Raw genomic sequence first — 23,667 nt, 5'->3', positions numbered from 1 at the left:
CTCACAACTCAGACCTTATTTTGAAGATCCCAACGGTCAAAAGTTAGATATAGGTGTTGCGAACCTACCCACAAAATTTGGTGACGATCCAACGGTTAACGAATCGGGGATCTTCGATTTAGTGAGACTGCTGCAAGAAAAACGGGAATGAATTTCTCTCCTATTTTCTCTCTTCTCTACAACTTCACATAACAAATTCCCCAAGACTTTTTCTCTTCTAATTAGCCTAATCCTTATCTTAACCTAATTTCATTAAACCTATTGGGCCTAACATTCACACCCCATCTTTTACTATTACCATCACTTAATTAAGTCCATATAATAAATCTAGTATTTCTTCAATACTATTTCTACAACTTAATCAATTAATTAATTAATCGACTAATTAATCATAAAATCCATGTCAACAATTCTCAACACTCCACAAATTCAATAATTAAATTCGAAATAATTTGAAAGTATTTAATTAAATAATTAACTAAATACCGGGTGTTACAACTCTCCCCCACTTAGAATATTTTCGTCCTCGAAAATTTATTCGATACAACCATCATCAACTTCACTTCTACGTTCAACCATCCAACATAACAATCCATTAACATATCTCAAATTGACTACACATATGTCGACTATTCTGGTACTTCTTCAACATAACCGTTACTAACTTGTAAACTATTCCAACGCTATTCGAAAGTGCGAACATCGACGCCATGCAGCGACACTCTTTACGGTATCTCCAAAACTTCTCAAATGGTACACTAATTCTTAAAATTTATTTTCAACAAACCTATTAATTACTCCTTAAATTCACTCAACTTTGACGGTGACGTCCTGTGCGGCACCAACAAACAAGTCCAGTTCCAAGGACAAGCGTAACCGCAAATTCCATCTCTTTCCAACATCATCCTGTTATAAATAAGTCTATTACAGCTTCTGAAACCATTTTTAAAATAAATTTCATCTCGTTAGCTTTTCAATGCTTCAAACGGGACTCAAATCGGATGTCCAGAACTCAAGTTATGAATTTTTGAAGTTTCACAAAACATTCAACAATTTCCTGCGTTTTGCTTACGGAATTTCCACTCCAAAACTCATTTTTCTTCAACTTAAACATATTCCAAACAACTCTTAACATATCTCCTCACTTCCAAACTTTTTATAACTCGAGAGACACATTCTTTCGCCAAAATTCAGTTTTCGAAACACCCAGACAACAATCCTCTTTGCGAACTTGCAACTGAACCACATCCGAGAAGCAAAGCTTCTCCCCCACTTCGCTCAAGCTAATTCCTGCAACAACCAGAAAGCAACAAGTACCGACAGTGTTGTACACACTTGTCGCGTACAAAGGGATAAACAATAATTAGACGACTCTGGCCGGACGGACCGACCTGCTCTGATACCACTAATGTAACACCCCAAATCTACCCGGTAGTTATAATAAAAATCAGAGTATAAATTGCAAACAACATTCATTTGAGGTATCACATATTCGTCATTCAAAAAAAATTATGGCTTAATTGCCTTCATATAGATACATAGCACGTAACTTAAAACGGACAATTAAATCATTATTAAAAAATCACTTTGTTTCAAATTAAATAGTTAACTCGCAGCGGAATCATCAAACTTCATAAATATTCTAATCAAATCGTAGCATCATTGCACAGTAACTTTAAGTTACAATTTAAAACATAATTCACTTAAAAATTCAGCAAACAAATTAATAAATAAAACAATCGCTTTATCCCCCCGAGTGCTACGTATCAGAGCAAGACACCAACTCGATTAACAGCAATTAAAGACTTCATAAAATCACTTCAAATTTCCATCGCTATCTTGAGTACCTGTCAATTTCCCATGGTAGGGAAACATCATTCAGAAAGGGTGAGATATCTACCAATATAAACAAACACATGATAAATAATATATTAGAATTAAATCATACAAAATTATCATGTTACAGCTTTCGGACAACAGTTATAATAACAATTAACCTGAACAGTTATAATAATAAAATCAACAACAACATATTAATAGTTATAACAACTATTTCTCATCTCCCAGACAATACATGTCACAATACGTCATTAGTATAACAACTTATAATTTCAACTTCACATTATCACAATTTAACAACAACTCAAGTCACATCACAATTAAATCACACTCATGCCACATACAATGAGACTCTATAACTGCACATGCATGTGGTACCCAGGGCTTCAGCCCCCATCGCCAATTGCCAGTTAAACAGAGGCATCAAGGCATAAGCCTTCGTCACTAATTTGCCAATCCAGGCCGTCGCCAAAAATGCATATGTATATGAATGCAACAAACACACACAACAAACAACATCATCGTCACAAGGCATAAGCCTATATCGTCGCTATACTAATAAATAGAGGTATACATCGTCACTGAAACATCCTTCAACTTCGCATAAAACAACAACAATTATCACCACAACAACAACTAATTTCATCGAATCAACACAACAGAATCACAACAAATAATCAGGAATAATTTCCTACGAATTTAACTCCCACATATCATTCATCATGAGTCCGGTTATAGAGTTAGAACCCCACCCCTTACCTTGTATTCGGAGTCCGTTCTACAGTTCTACCGATCGAAGCCATCTAGCCTTAGCTCCCAACCATTGCCTCTTTTAATCAGAATCAAAAGCTGGAAATTTTCCCAAATATGCAGCTACAGTGAGATGATCATATCTCACAACTCAGACCTTATTTTGAAGATCCCAACGGTCAAAAGTTAGATATAGGTGTTGCGAACCTACCCACAAAATTTGGTGACGATCCAACGGTTAACGAATCGGGGATCTTCGATTTAGTGAGACTGCTGCAAGAAAAACGGGAATGAATTTCTCTCCTATTTTCTCTCTTCTCTACAACTTCACATAACAAATTCCCCAAGACTTTTTCTCTTCTAATTAGCCTAATCCTTATCTTAACCTAATTTCATTAAACCTATTGGGCCTAACATTCACACCCCATCTTTTACTATTACCATCACTTAATTAAGTCCATATAATAAATCTAGTATTTCTTCAATACTATTTCTACAACTTAATCAATTAATTAATTAATCGACTAATTAATCATAAAATCCATGTCAACAATTCTCAACACTCCACAAATTCAATAATTAAATTCGAAATAATTTGAAAGTATTTAATTAAATAATTAACTAAATACCGGGTGTTACAATGAACATCCATAATCATACCATTTATAACCGTTTTTGTTTAAATGTTTAATGGTCGTAATTAAGAAAATAATATAAAAGTTTATTACAATTACATTAAATCTTTAAAAATAGAGTCACGTTAACTAGTGTCTCATAGACATTTTTTTTAAGGTTTTGAAATAAAAAAAATATTTTTTAAATAAACTTATGATTTCTACTTTGAATGTATTGAATACAAGTATTTATAAGAAAACATATATATTTTTTAATTTTTTAATAAGGTCAATTATTTCAATATCCCATGCATTAAATAAAAGATTTTCAATAAAAATATATATATCATTTTAAATTTTTAACGATCGTTGACATTTCCTTAAAAATATTATACAAATAGATGACTTAATTAAAAAAATTATATTATATTATAAAAATATTGAAATTAAAAATTATATTAATTAAAAATATTAAATTAATAAAAAAAACAATAAAAAATTCCTATCTCGACAAAAGAGTGACCTAGTTTCATTAAAAAAAATTCAGATTATCCTCGACTAATGGATGGCCGAGCCTCTTTTTCAAATGGAATTTTCTAACGAGTGTTCTTGAAAAACTTTTTAAATAATTTAAAGTGGTAAAAAAATTAAAATACGTATATTCATTGAAAATTAGAATATTTATTTTTGTAAAGAATATTTTTTATTTAGTATTTTTTAAAAAGTATTCCGGAGACATATCATGACCTTAAAATGAAAATAGGACATTTTAAAATTTTTGTTTCCTAATAACTGTCAGGGAGTAAAAAAATCTACTGTTGTCGATGACAGTAGAATTCTTCCAAGAATCCTTAACGACAAAATAAAAATCCATTTGACCATTTGAATTCAGATTATTGTTGTTTGTGAGATTCAGACACGAATGATATTTGTAACTACAACAAAACAATCTGTGGATGATGTAACGTGGTTTTGGAAGTTGATGAGTCAGATAATTGTCACATGAAAATCGATAAGATTATTCACAATTCAATTCCAACTAACACGTTCTCTTCCATCACAAGATTCTCATTCTATTATTACACCACTTCTTTTTAATATTGCTTTTAAATTAAAATAAATATAAAGTACTATTGCTTTTAAATTAAAATAAATATAAAGTGGGAATAAGTTTATTAATAGATGACGCAATAAAAAAAAATCTTTTCTATTATAAAATAATTGATTTAATTGATCAATTCATTTATATTAAAAATATTTATAAATTAAAAGAGATTTTTTTAATCAATTACTTAGGTTCTAGTGGGAAAGGAATTTTCACTAAGGACGAATCATTCAGGTATTATTTGAGTTCAATTCTTTGTAGAAACAAAACTTGGTCATAGTCGTTCTCTGAATTGTGAATCTAGATTAGTCGATTCACTGTATGAATCAAAACTGTTGGTTAAACCCAATTTTTTTTTTCTTATTAAAATGTTTTTATTATATATTAATGTGCTTAATATAATTTTTATGAATGATATTTATTTATGAGAAAAAGGGATATGCACTGACAGTGTAAAATATTTTTACACTGTCAACCAATCACAACCATGTATCCAATTAAAGCATAATTTTAATTAAAAAAAATTAATATGACATGGCAAGTGTAAGCATTTTGATTGGATGTATGTGTAAAGTTTGTTTACACTGTCAGTGCACTACCTTTAAACTCTTTATTTATTTATGGTGAACACTCCGGTACCCTTGAGTTTAGTTGGGTACCGGTACCCTCATCCAATTAAATAGTAGAACTCAATGTCACATCACTTATTTATTTTATTTTATTTTTAAATAAATTAAAATTAAAATACAATTGACACTAAAGGTACTGGTACCCAACATAAACTCATGGGTACCAAAGAATTTACCTTTATTTATTTGTTGAAAGGATGACAATCAAAGTTACTACTCACTAAAATAAACTATCAATTCTTGTACCAAAAGAAAAAAACTATCAATTCTGAATCTGGCCTGCATATGCATTAAAATTGATTAAGATATCTTACTTTTTCATATTTATCATAATTTATTGTTTGGATTGGATATTATCTCCACGTCACCTCTCTCACATCTTTTAAATCAAAAAAGAAAACTCTTACACATCATTTTTCTATATATATCTTACATTATTGCCTCATTATTCTCATCATCCGTTTTCCATTTTCAATCTATCTCTCACCAAATCTCATTCTCCATCTGCAACTTATTTTTTGCTTTCTCATTATTTCTTGGTATGCTTCTCTATTTTTATTCCCTTACTTTTCATATTTAGTATTTTTTTCATTCATGGTTCAAAATTCCTAACATGTTTTTTAATAATGTTTTTTATGCAGCTAATTGTCACTTAAGGAAAAGATGTTGGGAATTTTCAAGGAAAAATTGGTGAATGCACCAAAAGAGCTAAACAGTCCAGCTTCTCAGAATTCAAACACTAAGAAAGCTAAACCAAGTCATGAAATTCTTAGAGATTTCATGTCATGCAATTCCTCCAATGCCTTCTTCATGACTTTTGGAAACGATGCTTTATTGGCCTATTCCCCTTCAACCACACCCTCCATTTATCAAAGGTATGTATGAGGGTATTTTAGGAACCAAATTTCTAAAAAGAGTAAAAGTGCTAATCATATAGCTAGATCATAGATATATTGCTAATACAAAAAATTGTTTCGTGTGTCAAATAGGTTGTTTAGTGGTTTGGACAACATATATTGTGCTTTCATGGGAAATCTACACAACCTTAGTCAATTGAACAAGCAATATGGACTATCAAAGGGAAGCAATGAGGCCATGTTCATCATCGAGGCCTATCGGACACTTCGCGACCGAGGTCCATACCCTGCTGATCAAGTCCTCAAAGAATTTGAAGGAAGTTTTGGATTTGTGATCTATGATCATACACATGAAACAGTTTTTGCTGCATCTGTGAGTCACTTTTTTATTATAATTAGCCTATGTTGGAAAAAATCACTTTTTTGGGACTTATTGATTAACAATTGTTAATATTTTTTTTAGGGTTCTGATGGGCAAATTGGACTGTATTGGGGTATTGCAGCTGATGGGTCAGTGGTTATTTCTGAAAATTTGGAGCTTGTTAAAGCAAGTTGTGCTAAATCATTTGCACCATTTCCAAAAGGTATGTAAATATTTTGATCATAAAAAATTTATGATTATGTAATGTCCTAACAATATTTTAGTTATTTATGAATTTGGTACAATTACTAATAGAAATTTAAATGGTGTTGAAAATTTTCAGGGTGTTTGTTTCATAGTGAGCATGGATTGTTGAACTTTGAGCATCCAACAAAGAAGATGAAAGCAATGCCTAGGATTGACAGTGAGGGTGTCATGTGTGGAGCCAACTTCAATGTTGATTCACAGTCAAGGAATCAGATGATGCCACGTGTTGGGAGTGAAGCTAATTGGTCTACTTGGGGACAAACATAACTACTTGTGTCATCCTAAATAATAACCTAAGTTTATTTAGTTTTTTGTTTGTGAAGTGCAACTTGATAGTATGATGAGAGGAGAGCTTGTTTGCATTTATTAGTCCTTTTGGGACATCTTGTTTGGTTTCATTGTTTTGTACATTTTGTGATTTAATGTTGAGCAATGAGTATTTCTGATGATTTCCAATCTAAACAACATGAAGTTTTTAGTTTTGACTTGTGAATTGCACTGCAACAACTGATCTCACGCGCCCAATAAAATTTTACTAAATCTAACCATTGCTTAATCAAATAATAAGCCAAGAATATTCATTTTATCCTAACAAGTGGAGAAAAACTCTTATTATGCAAGAGACACTAATGGCAGAAAAAGCACATTAGGGTATGTGTTTATTTATTCTTGGCTCAAGAACCATTTCATTACATGGTGATCGAAAAAGCAACCTATAGTTACACTATCCATCGCTGAATTTGTAGCAACAATATCATGTGCATATAAAGGAATTTGTTTCTTCACACTCATCAAACTTAGATAGCAATCAAGAAGATGATGTCCAAACACCAATTTTTTTAAACAAAATTACTATTCTAGACTTTCAAATCACAAGTTAAATTTTAAAGTTGGAATGTCAATAATGTTATTGAGATATATATCAGCTTTCATGATTATGCAATGGAACTTAACTGATAACCACAAAGATGAGAAAACGTGTGGTTGAAGGTAAGGTATTGGTGTAAAGTTTATACACCAAGATTATTTTTGATATTTTTTATGTAAGAATTCCTTTTTAATTTTAGCTTATACAATTTCTTGTGCCTTTATAATGTTGGAGTATATCTTCTAACATGGGTGTTGTTGCATGGTCAATTATATATTGTAATAAAAATTATTTTTATTTCAAGAGAAAGGTTGAAGATATTGATGATACAAATGTAACTTCAAATGTAATATGCGTAATTTATAATAGATAATGTTGACAATAATTTATATAATATTTAGTTTTTCTATGGTCATGTTTACTAAATTTTACATAAGTGATCTTGATTATAATTTAAAAATTTAGAAACCTAAGTTGAGATACTTGCATGTTTTAAGGTCTATAAATAAATAACACACATTTTATCCAAAAATTGTTTTATCTTCATAAACCTTGCAGTACATAAGAGACATACACAACTCTTCCTTCCACTCATCATTTGTTCTATGAAGTAAACCACCTTCACTTGCAACATCAAAGTGTTATGAAGAGTTTAATGGCAATGAAATGTCTTGATGACAACTAGAGCTAGTTTTTTTCTTTGCTCCAACAATAGTGACTGCATAAAACACAACACTTCTCACTGTCAGGTAAATCTACACCTCTTCTTCCCTGTACAATTCGAGTCGGCATTTCATTTTCATTCAGTTTCTTTCTATACTTAACCACAATCACGAGTTTCTTCCCTCAAACAAGAAGAAACTCATGTCTATATCTCTTCTTCCCTGTACAATTCTAATCGCTTCTTTTTTATCTATATTTAGTTTCTTCAGTTAACCACAATCATGTGTTTATTCCCTCAACCAAGAAGAAACTAACATGGTGACAATTTTGTAATGAAGCCAGCTATACAACTCGAGTCCATCTTCCGCCACACATTGGACAGCCGTACGCCCAGCGGCTCACCCACCAACTCTTGAGATCATCTTGACTAGGAAGGTTGGTGGAAGCTGAGGAAGCAAAAGCAGAAGTCTGCCGCAAACATCTTATGCACTGCACCATACAGCAGTTAAAAGAAGAATCAGAAAAAGAAGCAGATCTATTATATTATCCCGTAAGTAACAATACACAATGGTGGTGGTGGGGGGTAGTGTTTCTATTGCATATGAGTGTCTATATATGTGAATGTAGACATGTCGAAGAACGAAAATAGAATAATATCCAATTGGAGGCAGAAAGAAGAATAAGAAGTGTCTTTTCAGTAATTTTCAAGCATCATCGATAGAATAACTTTATTTACAAATTTGATCTTGGTTGAACACATTAACAATTTTGACAAAACTAAAGTTTTCAGTTAACATCAAAGCTTCCGTCGGTGGGCACTTAGCAATATATCTTCTATCTATTGGCAGGGATATATACCGAGAGAAAAATGCACTGGCTATATTTGAGATTAAAGGAAAATCTTGGACGGTACTTAATAACAACCAAAAAGCACTTGTTAGTTAATATGCGTACACACGGACTAGAAAAACAAAAATGAAAAAACTGTACAAGACTTTCTTTCATACCTTGTACCAGACCCCTTCAAGGCCAGTCTTCCATGATGCAGTAACAACATCTCTTCGAGATCCCATAATACCAAGATAAGCTCCCAGACTCTCTGAAGTGTTCAACCCAAAAGCTGCATCTCGTTCAATCATCCTGCGCTTCCTTGGCAACAAGCCATTGGCTTCATAATGGATATCATTGTTTTCCAATGAACTGGAATCAAATGGATATAAACTAACTAGTCTTGGTGCATCATTTGCATCATCCTCATCATCTAGATCAGTCCAAGGTCCACCAAACGAATTCTGTCGGTACCACTCTTCTGCTGGAGGATGGAGATCTAGCTCGCGTAGTAGAAGGCCACCGGCATCTGCACTTCTAGGGCGAGGCATGTTCTGCATAGCCATTTTTTATTTAATTTTGGGGCAGGCGTCACTCTTAGGAAATTTAGCCACTCAGTCCAAGGAAAGAAACAGATCTTAATTCACCCAAATGAAATAAAACAAACAAAAACATGTATTTTATCAAGAGCTCAATATTCATACATTTTAACTGTTCCTAAGTAATCTAAAACAGTATGATTTATCATTAATTGAAAAACAACATGCTAGTTAAAGAAAGACAGCCGAGCCCCTTACTAACCCTATTTCATTCATTTCTATCATTCTTACATCATATTTTCAATTCATGAATTGAGTGGCATATTAAACTAGTGGAAATAATACATCATACTTGGGAAAGAAAACCCATAACTAGTTCCATTTGTCTACCAAACACACTAACTTTGAAATGAGAAAACAGAAAGTTACCTGCATATGTGGGCCAATGGATGCTTCCAGAATCTCTGGCAGTACAGTGTAGTTCCCATCAATATAATGCAGCCGAACCTGAATGTTGCTACTCCCCACCTGGGAAACTGGCAAGGGGTGTTGCAGACTAGAAGTTCGGCGACAAAGGTCCATAACTACTAGAAAAAGAACCTTGACCTGCATTACAAGTGCTTTAAAACCTCAAGTGAAACTAACAGTTCAACTGTTGTAAGCAAAGGAATGAACTGCCATGGTTTCAACACATTTATGTCAATCACAAATAACAAAAATAAGATATTTTAGACAAGTTGTAACAAAGTTATACCTCTTCAAAAGTATACCCCTGACCTGCATTTCCAGTACCAAATCTCAAACGCCCTAGAGACTGTTCTTCACCCCCTCTTGACCTAGGCCCAAGCAGAACTCGTCCTGTCTGACTGTCATCTGACCTACCCACACTTGACACCGGTTTTGCAATCTCCTCCACCTTGTCAGGAACAGAAGCATTAGGTTGAGGCTTTTGTGTATTGTTATCGGCAGTTCTCTTCGCACCACTCATATAGCGGGGAAGTTGTGATCGTCGAAAGAAAAAGCAGAAGAGCAAAAGTTGGCATAATCTATGAAGGAAATGACAGTCCCCCATAAGTCGAACTGCGGGTGTTCCAGAAAAAGTTTCTCCATTCATGCTTATTGGCATAAAGGACGAAGGACCGCTGATGGGGGGATTAGGAGTCGGATTGGATACTCCATCAGAAGTGTTGCTAATCTTGGCAATAGCCCCTTGCACTAAAGCTTTCATCTCTGTGCTTCCACTAGAACTGGTGGTCCCATTTTCACCTCCTGGACAGTGTTATTTTTGCCTTTATTTGATACGTAAAATAAAAAATAATGCTGATACTTAAGGAAATTAAAATATTCAATGTAAATAAATTTTATTCACAATGAAAAGCAAAAGGCCCAAAACTTTGCTTCTAGATAGATTCAATACATTTATACAATTTATCAATCAAAATCTAACAAACTACACAAAAAGAACAATCAAAGCCTTTTTTCAGTTATATGGATTCTGTTAGAATTCTTATTTTTTCATGAATGTAATGAGAGAATTCTCAATTGAATTCTATAAATTTCTATTTTTGCATTTCTTAATTTTGATTACAAAGGATTGAGATCTATTTATAGAACCAAGGATCTCAACTGAGTTAGTTACAAGTCTCCTAAAGTCTAGGGATTAGTTTCCTAATCCTAAAATCTAGGGAATAGTTTCCTAGATTTTAGGAGTTAGTTAGGGACAGTTAGATAGACTATAGTACTGAGCAGCTAGTGCACAGTATTTACAAAGTGGACTGGTTAATACCAGTTCCTTTAATAGGATCAAACTACACATCATCAATCAAATAATGCCAAAGTGTGCTACTAAGAATCATCTCTGCTGCTGATCGACCATTAAATTCAAATCGTTCTTAATGGTTTAACTTAGTTTTCTATTGTAAGAAATATCTATTAATAATAAACAATATATCATATTGTTGCAGACCTACCCTGACTTGTTGCAGGAGCTGTTGAATTTTGGGCAGGACCAGTGACCTTATTCCGGTTGCTTCCAGTCCCCACAGTCACACCATGACTAGCCAGTGTATGACAATAACTTGCATACCGCCGCAACCGTGTGATAAAATGTGAAGCCAGATCAAGAACTGAATCAACATAGGCCTACATAATATCGAAACAATTATGAGATTTATATACATATAATAGGTAGGTAGGTATATTTATCTACATGATGTATTAAATATGCAACAACATAAGTTCTTTTACATGTACCATGATGTTAGGACATCTAGGCATATTCTACAAGAAAGTGGGTCCATGAGGGAGAAAATGGAAGTTTGTTAGTGAGGTGGCTTGTGGGATATGAGATTCTGTTAGAGGGGCATTATACATACACGAGTAGGAGGGTGTAAGGGCATTGATAAATATTGCTAGAGTTGGTCCGGAGAGTTTTCTCCCTGGTTATGAGCTTTGCTCTGGAATAGGAGTAAGACTCCTCTGGTTTATCGCTTGCATTGTTTTATTTACCATTGTAGAGCCTTTGAGCTCCTTTTTCAGTCAATAATAAACAATTGTTTTCCTCTTTGGATTTCTGGGTTCAACAGCTATAAACCATGCAGTTAGCAACTGTCAACTGCTGCAGCAGAAAATTGTGCCAAAGTAACTGTAAACAAACAAACAAACCTGAATACATGGAATTAGTGCAGGTTCAACAGCTACTGCTTTGGGACCAATACTGGATAATGCCTCAGCAGATACCTGCCATGGATCAGGCACTAAAGCTGAAGGGTCATTTAAAGCAGACTCAATTCCCTTTCCGAGCATATCCAACAATAACCTAGCTTGCATATCCAGAACCACTGCCCTGACCTCTTGAGCATTTGATCCTTCAAGTAGCCTACACTTTATTCGGTCTAGACTCTGCAATCATACAAAACATGGTTGTGTGTTAAGCCCTGAAAGCAGCATCAATAAGCCATTTCCATAAGCATTAAGACACTACAGCAATAAACCAGAAAGCTAAAATGTAAAGTTAATATTTAACAATATAACGAGACATTGTGATTGTTGAAATATATATGAAAGCCATAGAAAGGGGTTGGTGAAACTTTATTTGTCCCTCAGAGATTAAAGTGTCACCATATTAAGACCCTTTTACTTCTTGGTTTCCTACTTTCATTTCCACCAAAAAGAATAAACCTTATAGACGATACATTCTAGAAACTTTTGAAAATGGGTTTTTAAAAAAAGATCCAACAACCAAACCTTATCCATTTAAGTGGGGTCGGTTACATTGACCAAATTCTGCCATAATGTTCTATCTAATACCATGTTTCTATCCAATTCGATAATTTAAAAAATGCCGATAACATGTTTTTTCAGTGTTTTAAAAAACGCAATCTCCTTTCATCATCTCTCTACCATAATTATTCACTTCAGTAGCCTTTTCATCCATGGCCTAATAAAATGAAAATTGAAAATACTTTTAGAATGCAAACAGGCCCTATGTTCTTCAAAAGACTACTCATTAAATTAGACATTCAAAGATCTAAAAATGTCACAAAGTTAGCCATTTTACTTCAGCCATTTAGCTTTTGTATGGATAAATCTCGAAACAAATGTGCATCTTTGAAGGACCAATGTGATGAAATTTTTTGGAGGACTGAAATGGTGACACTATAATGTTTGACAGACTAATTTAGTAATAAAAATCTAATTTGACAAAAACCTAATCTTTGGAGGACCAATTGAGGTTTTAGTAGTGTTATGAAATGAAAATGCTACTGACAAGCATTTGCTACAGGATACATATTCCAACTAATATTATATTCATAAAAAACTATCAACAACTTCATAAATACATGCGAAACAACAGAAAATAATAAAACACAGCCTGGAGTTAAAGACAGAGATATATAACTAAGCAAGCTAATGGTGATAGTTTATGGAAATATACATGACAATACTGTTGTCTGTGCTGAGCAGTAGGAAGGGAATGGAAATCCGCATCTAAGACTGCAATAACACTGTTAAGTGAAACTGAAACCAAATGAAATAAAAACCTCATTAGCATACAGAATCAGTTGACAGTAGCAATTATGCAGCCACAATATAGAGTGCATGAAATAGACTAAATTGTAATGTCCATTCATTCTGATTTTTTGGCACAAATTTCAAGTGAAATAAAAAACACTGTAGCAAGACTAAATAGTTAGCAACTCTAATTTTCCAGGCACAAACACCAAAAAAACACAAAAAATAGTAGCAAGACTTAACAATTTCAGTATCCTTACCAATACCATCCTCAGCAGCACTTTGTGCACAACCAACAGCATCCCACCAATCAATTCCAACCAAAAGGCTCCACCAGAACCTGCTTTTCCAAACAGATGTTAGAAGAGAAATAAACCGTTGTCCAAAAAACACAAATCACAACTTTCAGTAAATTTATGGGCATATTAAGAAAGAATGAACATGCTGCATCCTAAAGCATTTTAAGCAATCACCTTTCAGCAATTTCACATTCCCAAGTTGAAGAGTTTGCTTTCACTTGACCAATTGGAATAGCAGGAGGAAGAACCCGGATTATTTTCAATATGGTCTGACCCTTGCTTGTGTCATGCCATACAGAAGCTGAACAACAGCTTGTTGCAGAAAAAGCAGGAGCAGCAATTGCAGCTCCAACATCAATCTGATAGTTGGCTAAAGGTGCAAAATTTAAGCTAGAAAAAATGTGGACTCCGCCCCGAAGAAAAGCAATAGCCATTTCACCACCCTGAGCTGAGTAAACAACTCGTGAGAGTGCCCTAATATCAGTTGGAAGATCAAAAGCATTGACCTTTTCCCCTTTTGACTTATCAAAACCAGACTCAGATGCCTTTTGAACATTAGCATTCATTCCGACTGGAGGTGTTTGATGATTCTTGATATCATTTGTTTGTGGAATACTCATATCCACTTTGCATTGCCAAACATCTTGCATAGGAGGCTTTCCATCAATACTTGAAGTAGGGTTTTCAAATATTGGATGGAAGACAACAGGCTGCAACGATGATTCCCAGCGTTGCACTCTCCACCCTGTGATTGATGGTCCCTCATCTAGGTCAAAAGGGGACATGTACTGCCCTGCAGAGATAATGCTCAATGATCAGTGCACAAGAAACCCCAGGCAAAAAATTCCGACGAACATGAATCACAGGCAGTATCATTACAATATGTAGAAGGCTAGATAAGTGCATGGGTCCTACTGATATATCACTCAAGTTGGTCTCAAAAGGAATGCCAGGTTGCACTAGGATGATATTCCAAGAGCAGAAACACCAGTAGTGAGAGGGAATATGTCACATAGTATCATTTGATATTCAAATTTTGTATCCTGTATTGAGGATACTGAAGCCCTATTGCTTCGTAGCTGATTAATTTTATTCAAAGGAGAAGTAGTTTTGATGATCAATTTGCTGGTTTCATATAAAAAGACGTACAGAAAAATATAGACATCTCAGGCTTTAATTAAAAATTAGTCGCGATCTTTTACTGGATATCATTTTATTCAGATTAGCGCTATTTGGGTTTTTAGCATTACATCTTCTCTGTAATTTAATGGTTCATCAATTGATTAAGTGAAAATAATAGGTTTACACATAAATGGTTTTAAAATCTTGAACAGCTTAACAAAATATGGGAAAAATAAGGCTTCACAGATCTTAGTGTCATTCAATAGGAATCACGTATAAATACTGGTAAGATAATGAGGAATGTAAATAATAATGTAAAGATAATATAATGAAATTGAGGGGGGGATTAAGTGCATACCCTCAACTATCACAACAGCTAACACAGAACCGCCATGAATCGGATCAAAGGCTACTGCTGATATACCAGAACCCCATGCAGGGGTTGCTGCAGATTTAGCTGCCGCTTCAGGACTCATATATGCTGAAAAATTTGAAACTGGTGAGCAGTAAAGTCGTATAGATTCACTAAGGTTTTGGTTTGTTTGGTTTTTCCCTTGTTTTTCTTCAGATAACAGATAATCTTGCCAACTAAATAAATATGCAGCTAAAGGTGCAAAACCACTCCAGTTGGGTGGGCTACGAGGTGGGACACCATTATTAATACTTGTCTTTGGAGTTAATAGGAAACCACTTCCAGACCCAGGCATAACCTCCCATACAACAATGGTAGATGGATTGACAAATGGCACAGCGGCTACATGCATAATACCACTTTCTGTAATGATAGCATCACCAGCCACAATGCCTCTGGGCCCACAACCCAATTGTCCTTTTCTAGTGGAAAACCATTTGGGTGATGTTGCATTCTGACTAGGAGGCCATTGTGACCAATGAAGTTGAACTAAGCCTGATGAGAGTACAGAACAGACACAGAAAAAATTGGGCCATCTAGCTGAAATCAAAACAACTATGTGTTAAACACACAAGCATCTTACAATTTAATACATAGTTCTGCACTATTAATTAAAACAGAAAAGGCGAACTTATAAATAAATGATCAAGCAAATAACACAAAAAGCAGTCATACAAAGAGAGGATAACATAGTTCTAATTTAAGGTTCTGTCCTGAACTACCACCAGCATCATCAACATACAAAATTTGTTTTCGTACCAGTCTGAGAAGGGAGACATTGGATATAATACAGAGAATGGATCAAAAAACTGCAAGTCATGCTAGGATGACAAGTGTTCTGGTAAAGATAAGGCTCCGTTTTCGAAGTATTTGGGTTTGATAATTAGGCATCAGCCAGCCACTAAGACAGTTGAGTATCATAAATTCATATTATACAAATCAGATAAAATTGTAAAGAACAGTTAGTTTACTACTTCATCTCAAGTGATCTGTCTTTATGGAGACATTTATCAACAAAAATAAATTCACAAAAACAACATAGAATATTGCTAAAGGCTAATGTGCAACAGAAAATACAGAGAGTAATCAGAAGGGCTGTGTTGTGTCCATGGGTGAGACAGGATAATTCAAAAACAATAAGTAAAATTTAAAAGTGAAACCGTGCAACACTCAAACTCTAGTCCCAATACACAAAGATACACATATCCATACGCCTATATCCCTCTTCTTTCCCGAAATAATAATTTTTGAAACATGGGAAATGGCAATTAGAATAGTAAATGCAAAATAAAATAGACCTGAAGTTTGAGATTGTTGTGAAATAAACTTTTCCTCAAACATTGACTTTGAATTGGCAGGAGCACTTGACTTGGATGAAAGCCGCCTATACTATTTATCAAAAAAGCAATTAAATCAGTTTTTTTTTTAAAAAAAGGTCACATTGAATCGCACAATATCTTTATGTATGTACTCACATGCTTACTAATACTACAGTGCAAATTGTAAGTCAGTGCATCAATGCCCTGACTTCATGATTGAAGGGGAATCAGGGAGATTTTAGGAAACCTACAAAACCTATATACTTCTTTAAAAGTTACAGTTCATTTCAAGGAAAAATAATAGTTTGCCAATTTTCCAATTAAAGAGGTGTCTAAAAAAACCACTTCCCAAGAAATATTTTCTATTTCTCTAATTTTCCTCCAAAAAAATCTATCTCTAAACAACTGAGAATTTTATTTATAGATAGGGATAATAGTTTCACATTAGATGAGATAAGGCCCGAACCTTACAATCCAATTCTGTAAGGTTCATTTGAACCTAACCCAAACCTTAGGTTGATATTTAAGCCAATCCAAAATCCATTAGGTCAAGTGCTATCAAGTTTTTGCTATCGGACCCCCCACCATTTATACCCACGCATCTAACTCAATAGCTTTGGGCGTGAGGGGTTGAGTCAAGTCCCACATCTAATGAGACTAGGCTTGAGTAATTGTTTATAAGTCCGCTCTTCACCTTACAAGCGGTTTTGTAAGGTTAAGTTAAACTCAACCTAAATTCTAAGAGATAGAAAACTTTTTTTGAGACAACTGTATAGTTCGACATATATTTTTTTATTAGAATATACCCAAAAAAATGTATTGTTTATTCAAATAAGTTTCAGGTATAGTTAGACAGATAAAAATCCTCAAAGACAGAAAAATGAAAATTTGAACATAGCATAGAAGAGAAGTTAACTGCATACCGGAGACACCGCTGACAGCCACTTTGTAGCAACTGAAATTTCTTGCCGCCACTCATGCTCACACAGCCAACAGCTAGTGTCAAGTACAAAATTAGCTGGCCCCTGAATGGGAAAGAAACCAACAATAAGAAAAGCATATAGCCACATATGAGTAATGAAGAAACAAGTGAAAAATAAAGATGGGCAAAAGGGGCAGGCACAACACAAGCACTAGGTCAACTACATTAAGCTATCACACATAGCTAAATCACTCATTAAGGGATTTGAAAATTGCATCTCAGTTTACATGAAGCTATCATACATAGCTAAATCACTCGTTACAGTATTTTTTTAAATTAAAAATACCCTCAGTTCACAGGAAGCTATGGAGTGTGGGGTAAATTTTAGCAACAAACTCAGTTACAGGCAGCCAGCAACTAAGCAATTAAATCTATGGTCATAGGAAAACCTATAAAGAATACTTAACAATTAAAGCTATGCTAGAAAATTTTGATAGTAGTATCAGCTTAAGTAAAACTGGCTTACTTGAGATGGCTGAGTCCAAATAGTTACCCTCCCATGGAAATTCGCTATCAATAATGCACGGGGACAACAGGCAGGGGACCATTCAATAAACTGGATGGGATCACGAGGAGAATCTACAGAAGGCGTATAGTGCAACTAATCAAATTCCCAAATGTATAAACGCATTTGCCTATTTAGTGAAGCAGTTCAGTTCAGAGACTAAAAGCTCAGGGGAAAATGCCAAGAAAGAACATCAAAATATTATTTTTCATATGATGATCAGTCAATGAAGCAAATCAAAAGAAATATCCCATATTTGATGGCAAGGAGAAATTAACAGATGAGGTAATTGCATATTTGATCTCTGCTACTGTTATACAGGATCTCAATTTCCTCAGTTTTCTGGATTGTATCATTTAGATTCAACTCATCTTATTTCTTATTTTACCAATATTACACATAAAAAATGTCATTTGTCAAACCATTCAACGTAAAACTATTATTATTTATTATTATTATTACTGTTATGATGATGATGATGATTTATCATATATTTTCATCATGAAGATCCTTTGGACTTTTCTTTTAAAATCAATTAAATTGCCCCTCTGGTGGTGAAACAGCAACTTCATAAAGATTTGATTACAACTTCAAAAGGAGTCGATCTGACATCTGATGCTTATAAGCTATCCAGATTAAAATCATCTAAAGGTTTAATTCAAAATACAATTGCCAAAAAATTCTAACAATTAGAAGATTCCTTCTCTGCTATCAACTTGATGCCTTATGCTCAAATATAATATTCCTAAATCCATATTTAGCTTATGTAGGATCACATTGTTGAAAAGCCTCTGATTTATCAGAACCTTGATATTGGTAATGAAATTGAAAAAGACTTTCCAAATTTTGGTATTGTTTACCAAATTTTAATATTGCTGCCAAGTGAAGAATAATATCAAACAAAACCAACCCTTACAGTAAAAGTGAAATAGCCATGACATCAAAGTACCTGCTATGACATTGAATACCGCAGATTCAGTTGGCCTCTCTGGGATCACAATATGCACAGGGATCCAAAATGATGGACTTAGAATTGAGCTATGGAAAAAGGAAAGACTAATAACCATTACAAAATTACCCACATAAACAAACATAAAGAGTATCAGCCGCAAGCCAAAGTAACGGATACAGATGACTGAGTCAATATAACCTCAATGATTTGAACAAACATTAGAAGCAAATTTAATAAACAATATGAATTTGGACATTGTTAAGCTAGCTTTTTTTTTTGCATATGAACAAGTTTTTGTTTGCCACGAACCACGTTCATTCAGATTTCCTTGTAGGCTGTCTAACAAATGAATATATATGCAAAACTAACATATATGTTGCTGTTGATCAGAAATTCTGTCTGCAGCCTACCCTTTAACACAATTTTTAATGAACCTTTTGCCATATTACTAGAAATATAAATCAGACAGGACATAACTTAAAGTTGTTTGACATTCATTTGCCTAGAAAGGAGGAAACTAATTAAGAGCAAGAAAAATATAATATAAGATAATCAGAGAAAGAAATCAAAGACACCGTACCAACCACCTGAGATAAGCAAACCAAAAGATACATCCCATAACACCTCTTCCCAGTGCTTCTTCTGGTTTGGATCTTACAATAGGATAGATGTAATTGAGAAAGTTTGAAATATTAACCAATCAAATCTTCTTGAATTCATCCATAAATTGTTAAATGCCTTGGGCCAACGGACCCCCAAAATCATCCTAATCTAGTAAATTAGTTTGCTCTTAAATCTTTCATCAACTATACTTATTCAAACTTTTAGATTTTGCGCCTAACTCAATTAGACAACACTGGCTTGTAAGACAAGAGTTGCTCGAGTCTAATAAACACTACCTTAGTATATCTCTAACAAATAGGGGACTCTCAACACATCACCGCAGAACTGGTCTTCTAAAATGTCGACTAATAATTTAGATTAAACAACATAAATCTTAACACACTCTCTCACATCCAAAACTAAAGATTTGGAGTATGGACAAATGCAGGTGGAATAACAAAATCTATGATAACCTTTGATACTCTGTTCCATTTTACTATATGTCATTTTTTTTACTTTTTACATATACCAAGACAGCTAATAATTGTTGTTACTTTTTAGTCAGTGATTATTTTTTTGTCTATAATACCCTTAACTTTTTGGTAATTTATTTAACTTTTTCTCTCAGTAATAAATAAATAGGGGTAATTTTGACAAAACTACAACCAATACTACTTTGAACTTTGAAATGACACTTAAAAAGAAACGGAAAGAGTATCATCTTAGAGTTTGTGTTGAGTTTAACTTAACTACACAAATCAGACCCAAAACCCTAAGTCAAGTAGAGACTATAGAATTTGACCAGAACACCTTGGTGATCAAAATGACTATTTTACCCTCAGTCCCATAATTTTATTATTTTGACGAATAAGTGGCTTCTAACCAATATTCCAGCTGGGATATTACAACAATCTATGATAACCTTTGATATCATCTTAGAGTTTGTTTGTATTAAGCTTAACTTAACTACACAAAACAGACAAACAAAATGAGGGTTGCCCCTTACTTATCATCACTACTAAAGTCATATACTCATCATATCTCAATTCAACATGAGACTGAAAATCAAAACAAGAAAGACATATTTACAACAAAGCATTTAGCAATATCCAACTATAAAGCACGGACACCCCGAACACGACACCAACACTAATATAATAATATAATGACATCAGTAATAATTTGAAAAATGAATAAATTAAACGTAATCACATATGTCAGTGCCGGTGTCTGACACGAACACGAACACCTATTTTTTCAGAGGAGTCGGTGCTACATAGTAATCCAAAGATAACAGGTCATATATACAACAAAACATTTAGCAATATTCAGCTATGAAACACGGACACCCCGAATACGACACCGATACTAATACAACGACATAGATAATAATTTGAAAAATGAATAAATTAAACGTAATCACATATCTCAGTGTCAGTGTCCGACACAGACACCACAGACACCACCTTTTTTCAGAGGTGTCGGTGCTATATAGATATCAAGAAATATTGAGAAAACATGACCAGTGAGTGGATTTTAAAAACAGACTAACCTTGGATCACTGATACATGCTTCAGAAGCGCATGCTATAGCATTCAATTTCCCACACCAAGCAACAGCACTGAATAAAAAATATCCATATCAACAGTAGCAGCATTACGATAAGAATCAAACTATTCGTGAATGCAAAATTGAAACAAAGAAAAGAATCGCATGCGAACCTGAAATTGCGACAAACTTGAGGGAAATCCATCTTGTAAAGTGAATAGGCGTCTGGTTGTTCGAGACGAATTTGAAAAACGGTGGCGGGAGTTGGCGAGAACGAGTCCGGTTCGTTTTCGTCTTCTACATTCATCTCCATTGAATCCTTTTCTTTTTCTCGTTCTTGTTCGGGATCGGTAACTGTCACTGTCACTGTCACTGCTTCTTCGATTTTCTTCTCCGAATCAGTTGAATTGGAATTCGAAACCTCTTCGGTTTCGCGATCGTCTTTTTCCCCGCCAATTTGAACCATGACTCTCGGTAATGGAAGAGAAGAGAGAAGAAGTTGCTGATTGTTGCAATGGCGGAAACAAAAACCGGTGTTGAAGGTGACGGATGAATGAAAAGAGAAAGTTAAGTAGTGATTATTAGACTCTAATTTGTGGGTTTATGGGGAGTTTTTTTTTACAGTGTGAGCTGAATATAACTGTCTAATTTTTATAACGTTAGATTTTTTTTTCTTTGAATATATCTAAAATATTAGATATAAATAGTTGTGATGCATTGAATTGTAAAAATATTTAGACTGAAATGCATAATAATTAATGTTATTTATAATAAATTTTGACTATTGATAAAATCCAATTTTTCTTTTAAACTTTTACCAATTCAATTGAGCATCCTTCTAGAGACAATTATACTTTTTTTTAATAAAAATTATGAATACAAAAAAGTAGAGGAATACTTTTTATTGATAATAACAAAAAGCTTTAATTATAATTTTGATTTTTTTATGGTTTTTTTTTTTTTAGTTTTGATGCTCTGTTATAAATTTTTTATTTTTTATTTTTTGAATTTTAGTTCCTCTTAGTTTGACATTAATTTTTAATGATGTACATTGGTTAATGATGTGTCATTGTACAATTACTAAATTTAAAATAAAATTCATTTAGAATTTTTATATCTTTTTATTTGAGACCAATTTTAAATTTCAATTTTGTATTTAGTTTTAATATTTGTGTGTATGGTTGAAGATGATGAATTTTTTATTTAAATAGAGTAATTCATATTATTAATAACACAAATAATAATTTAAATGAATTTTAATTTAAATTTGATAGATAAAACTATGACACGTCATGTCACTAAAAATTGGTCTCAAATTGGAGGAAGACTAGAATTTAAAAAAAAAAAATCAAAAGAGACTAAAAACTCATATTTTAAAATAGATGGACATAAAACAGAATAAAAAAAATAAAAAAGATCAAAGTTGTATTTAGCATAATTAAAAAGAAAGGTTGGTCTCGTTAAGACAATTTAATTGATAGATGTGTAGGACATTCTACTGTAGTAGTCTGTGTTCCAATTTGTAACATCTCATTCGTTCACTTGGAAGGGGGTGAAATTCGGACCTTTAGACTACTAAACAAGAAAAAAAGTCTTAAATTTGATGTTTATAATTTGTTAAGTATAGTTCTTAAAACTTTGGACCATTGATAAAAACCAATGATATTCTTTTTGAATTTTATCAGAGTCCTCGTCTTACACATCAACTTAATTTTTCTTAGCTAAATGAGTTAAAACATGTGAGATGGATCACCAGAGTTGGTGATGTGATCTTCATGACAAAGTTATGGGTTCTACTCTTTTTTGATTGTACGCTCTTTCTCCAAGCAAGTAGAAGTACTTGTAAAGACATTTTGATGTTAAAGTAATGAAGAGTCAAATGAAATAATAAATTTTTGAGTGAAATAATGAATGATAATATTTTAGAGGTAAACCTCATCTTTTAAGTTTTTTGTTGTGAGTAGGGTCCAATTGTTGATATTTCTAGTGTGGTGATCGTTGAGATTGTTACTTTATAACTGCAGTGTGTCAACATAATTGAGTAGCTAGATAAGTGAGAGCTCTTATCATATTCGAACGAGCTCCTTGTTATGTGGAACGAGCTCATTGTGTTAGTTTTCTGAGATGACATTAGGAGTAGTTTGCACAATGTATTATAGCTATATGTCAATGTATCATAGCTTTTAAAATGGACTTAATTTATTTAAACTAGGTCTTTTAGGATCATACCTTTACACAAATCTCCTAGATGTATACGTATCTTAAGTATACTTATCTTAATAGGTAATAGATTTAAAAGGCCTTGAAGTCTTGAAAAAATAAATTATCCTATATTTTTTCTCTCCTAAATAAGGTCTCATATTTATGTGGCATCTTTGACCCCCTAAACTTATAGCTCATATGTGAGGTATAAATCTAAGAGTTTTTTAAGTTGCGAGATCAAGGTTTTAACTACTAATTCCGTGTTAAATAGTTAGATTGCAATGATTTTCGTTTATGCTTTTCACCTGTTAATTGACTATGATCCTTTTCTCTAAAATTATATACCTTTTCATCTTTCATTTCAACCTTTTTTATCGTACTTATTTTTT

The 23,667-nt window shown here is 33.4% G+C and overlaps 2 protein-coding genes across 3 annotated transcripts; one reads left to right on the top strand and one right to left on the bottom strand.

Moving 5' to 3' along the window:
• The first annotated feature begins 5,358 nt into the window (after nucleotides 1-5,358).
• On the top strand, nucleotides 5,359-6,915 carry LOC131633507 (stem-specific protein TSJT1-like). The gene is made up of 5 exons (XM_058904222.1): nucleotides 5,359-5,476; nucleotides 5,579-5,812; nucleotides 5,927-6,167; nucleotides 6,258-6,378; nucleotides 6,499-6,915. Exons 2-5 carry the CDS (start codon nucleotides 5,601-5,603, stop codon nucleotides 6,687-6,689), a joined length of 765 nt encoding a protein of 254 aa, XP_058760205.1. The 5' UTR covers nucleotides 5,359-5,476; nucleotides 5,579-5,600; the 3' UTR covers nucleotides 6,690-6,915.
• Nucleotides 6,916-7,490: 575 nt separating this feature from the next.
• On the bottom strand, nucleotides 7,491-21,669 carry LOC131633506 (mediator of RNA polymerase II transcription subunit 16-like). 2 transcript variants are annotated; one of them, XM_058904219.1, is made up of 16 exons: nucleotides 21,250-21,669; nucleotides 21,081-21,149; nucleotides 18,923-19,011; nucleotides 17,935-18,047; nucleotides 17,410-17,511; nucleotides 16,466-16,556; nucleotides 15,114-15,707; nucleotides 13,808-14,426; nucleotides 13,595-13,674; nucleotides 13,258-13,340; nucleotides 11,985-12,221; nucleotides 11,291-11,462; nucleotides 10,075-10,589; nucleotides 9,750-9,926; nucleotides 8,961-9,335; nucleotides 7,491-8,442 (listed from the first exon to the last, which is right to left on the bottom strand). In XM_058904219.1, the coding sequence occupies exons 1-16, from the start codon at nucleotides 21,540-21,542 to the stop codon at nucleotides 8,296-8,298; spliced, it is 3,756 nt and encodes a 1,251-aa protein (XP_058760202.1). In that variant the 5' UTR covers nucleotides 21,543-21,669; the 3' UTR covers nucleotides 7,491-8,295. The 2 variants fall into 2 exon arrangements, with proteins under 2 accessions (XP_058760202.1, XP_058760204.1); XM_058904221.1 differs by lacking the exon at nucleotides 7,491-8,442 and having other exon boundaries at nucleotides 9,134-9,418.
• Nucleotides 21,670-23,667: the final 1,998 nt, after the last annotated feature.

Source organism: Vicia villosa, unplaced genomic scaffold (genome assembly GCF_029867415.1).
Source record: "Vicia villosa cultivar HV-30 ecotype Madison, WI unplaced genomic scaffold, Vvil1.0 ctg.001130F_1_1, whole genome shotgun sequence".
Lineage (NCBI taxonomy): Eukaryota > Viridiplantae > Streptophyta > Magnoliopsida > Fabales > Fabaceae > Vicia > Vicia villosa.
This window is presented reverse-complemented; position numbering and strand designations above follow the sequence as displayed.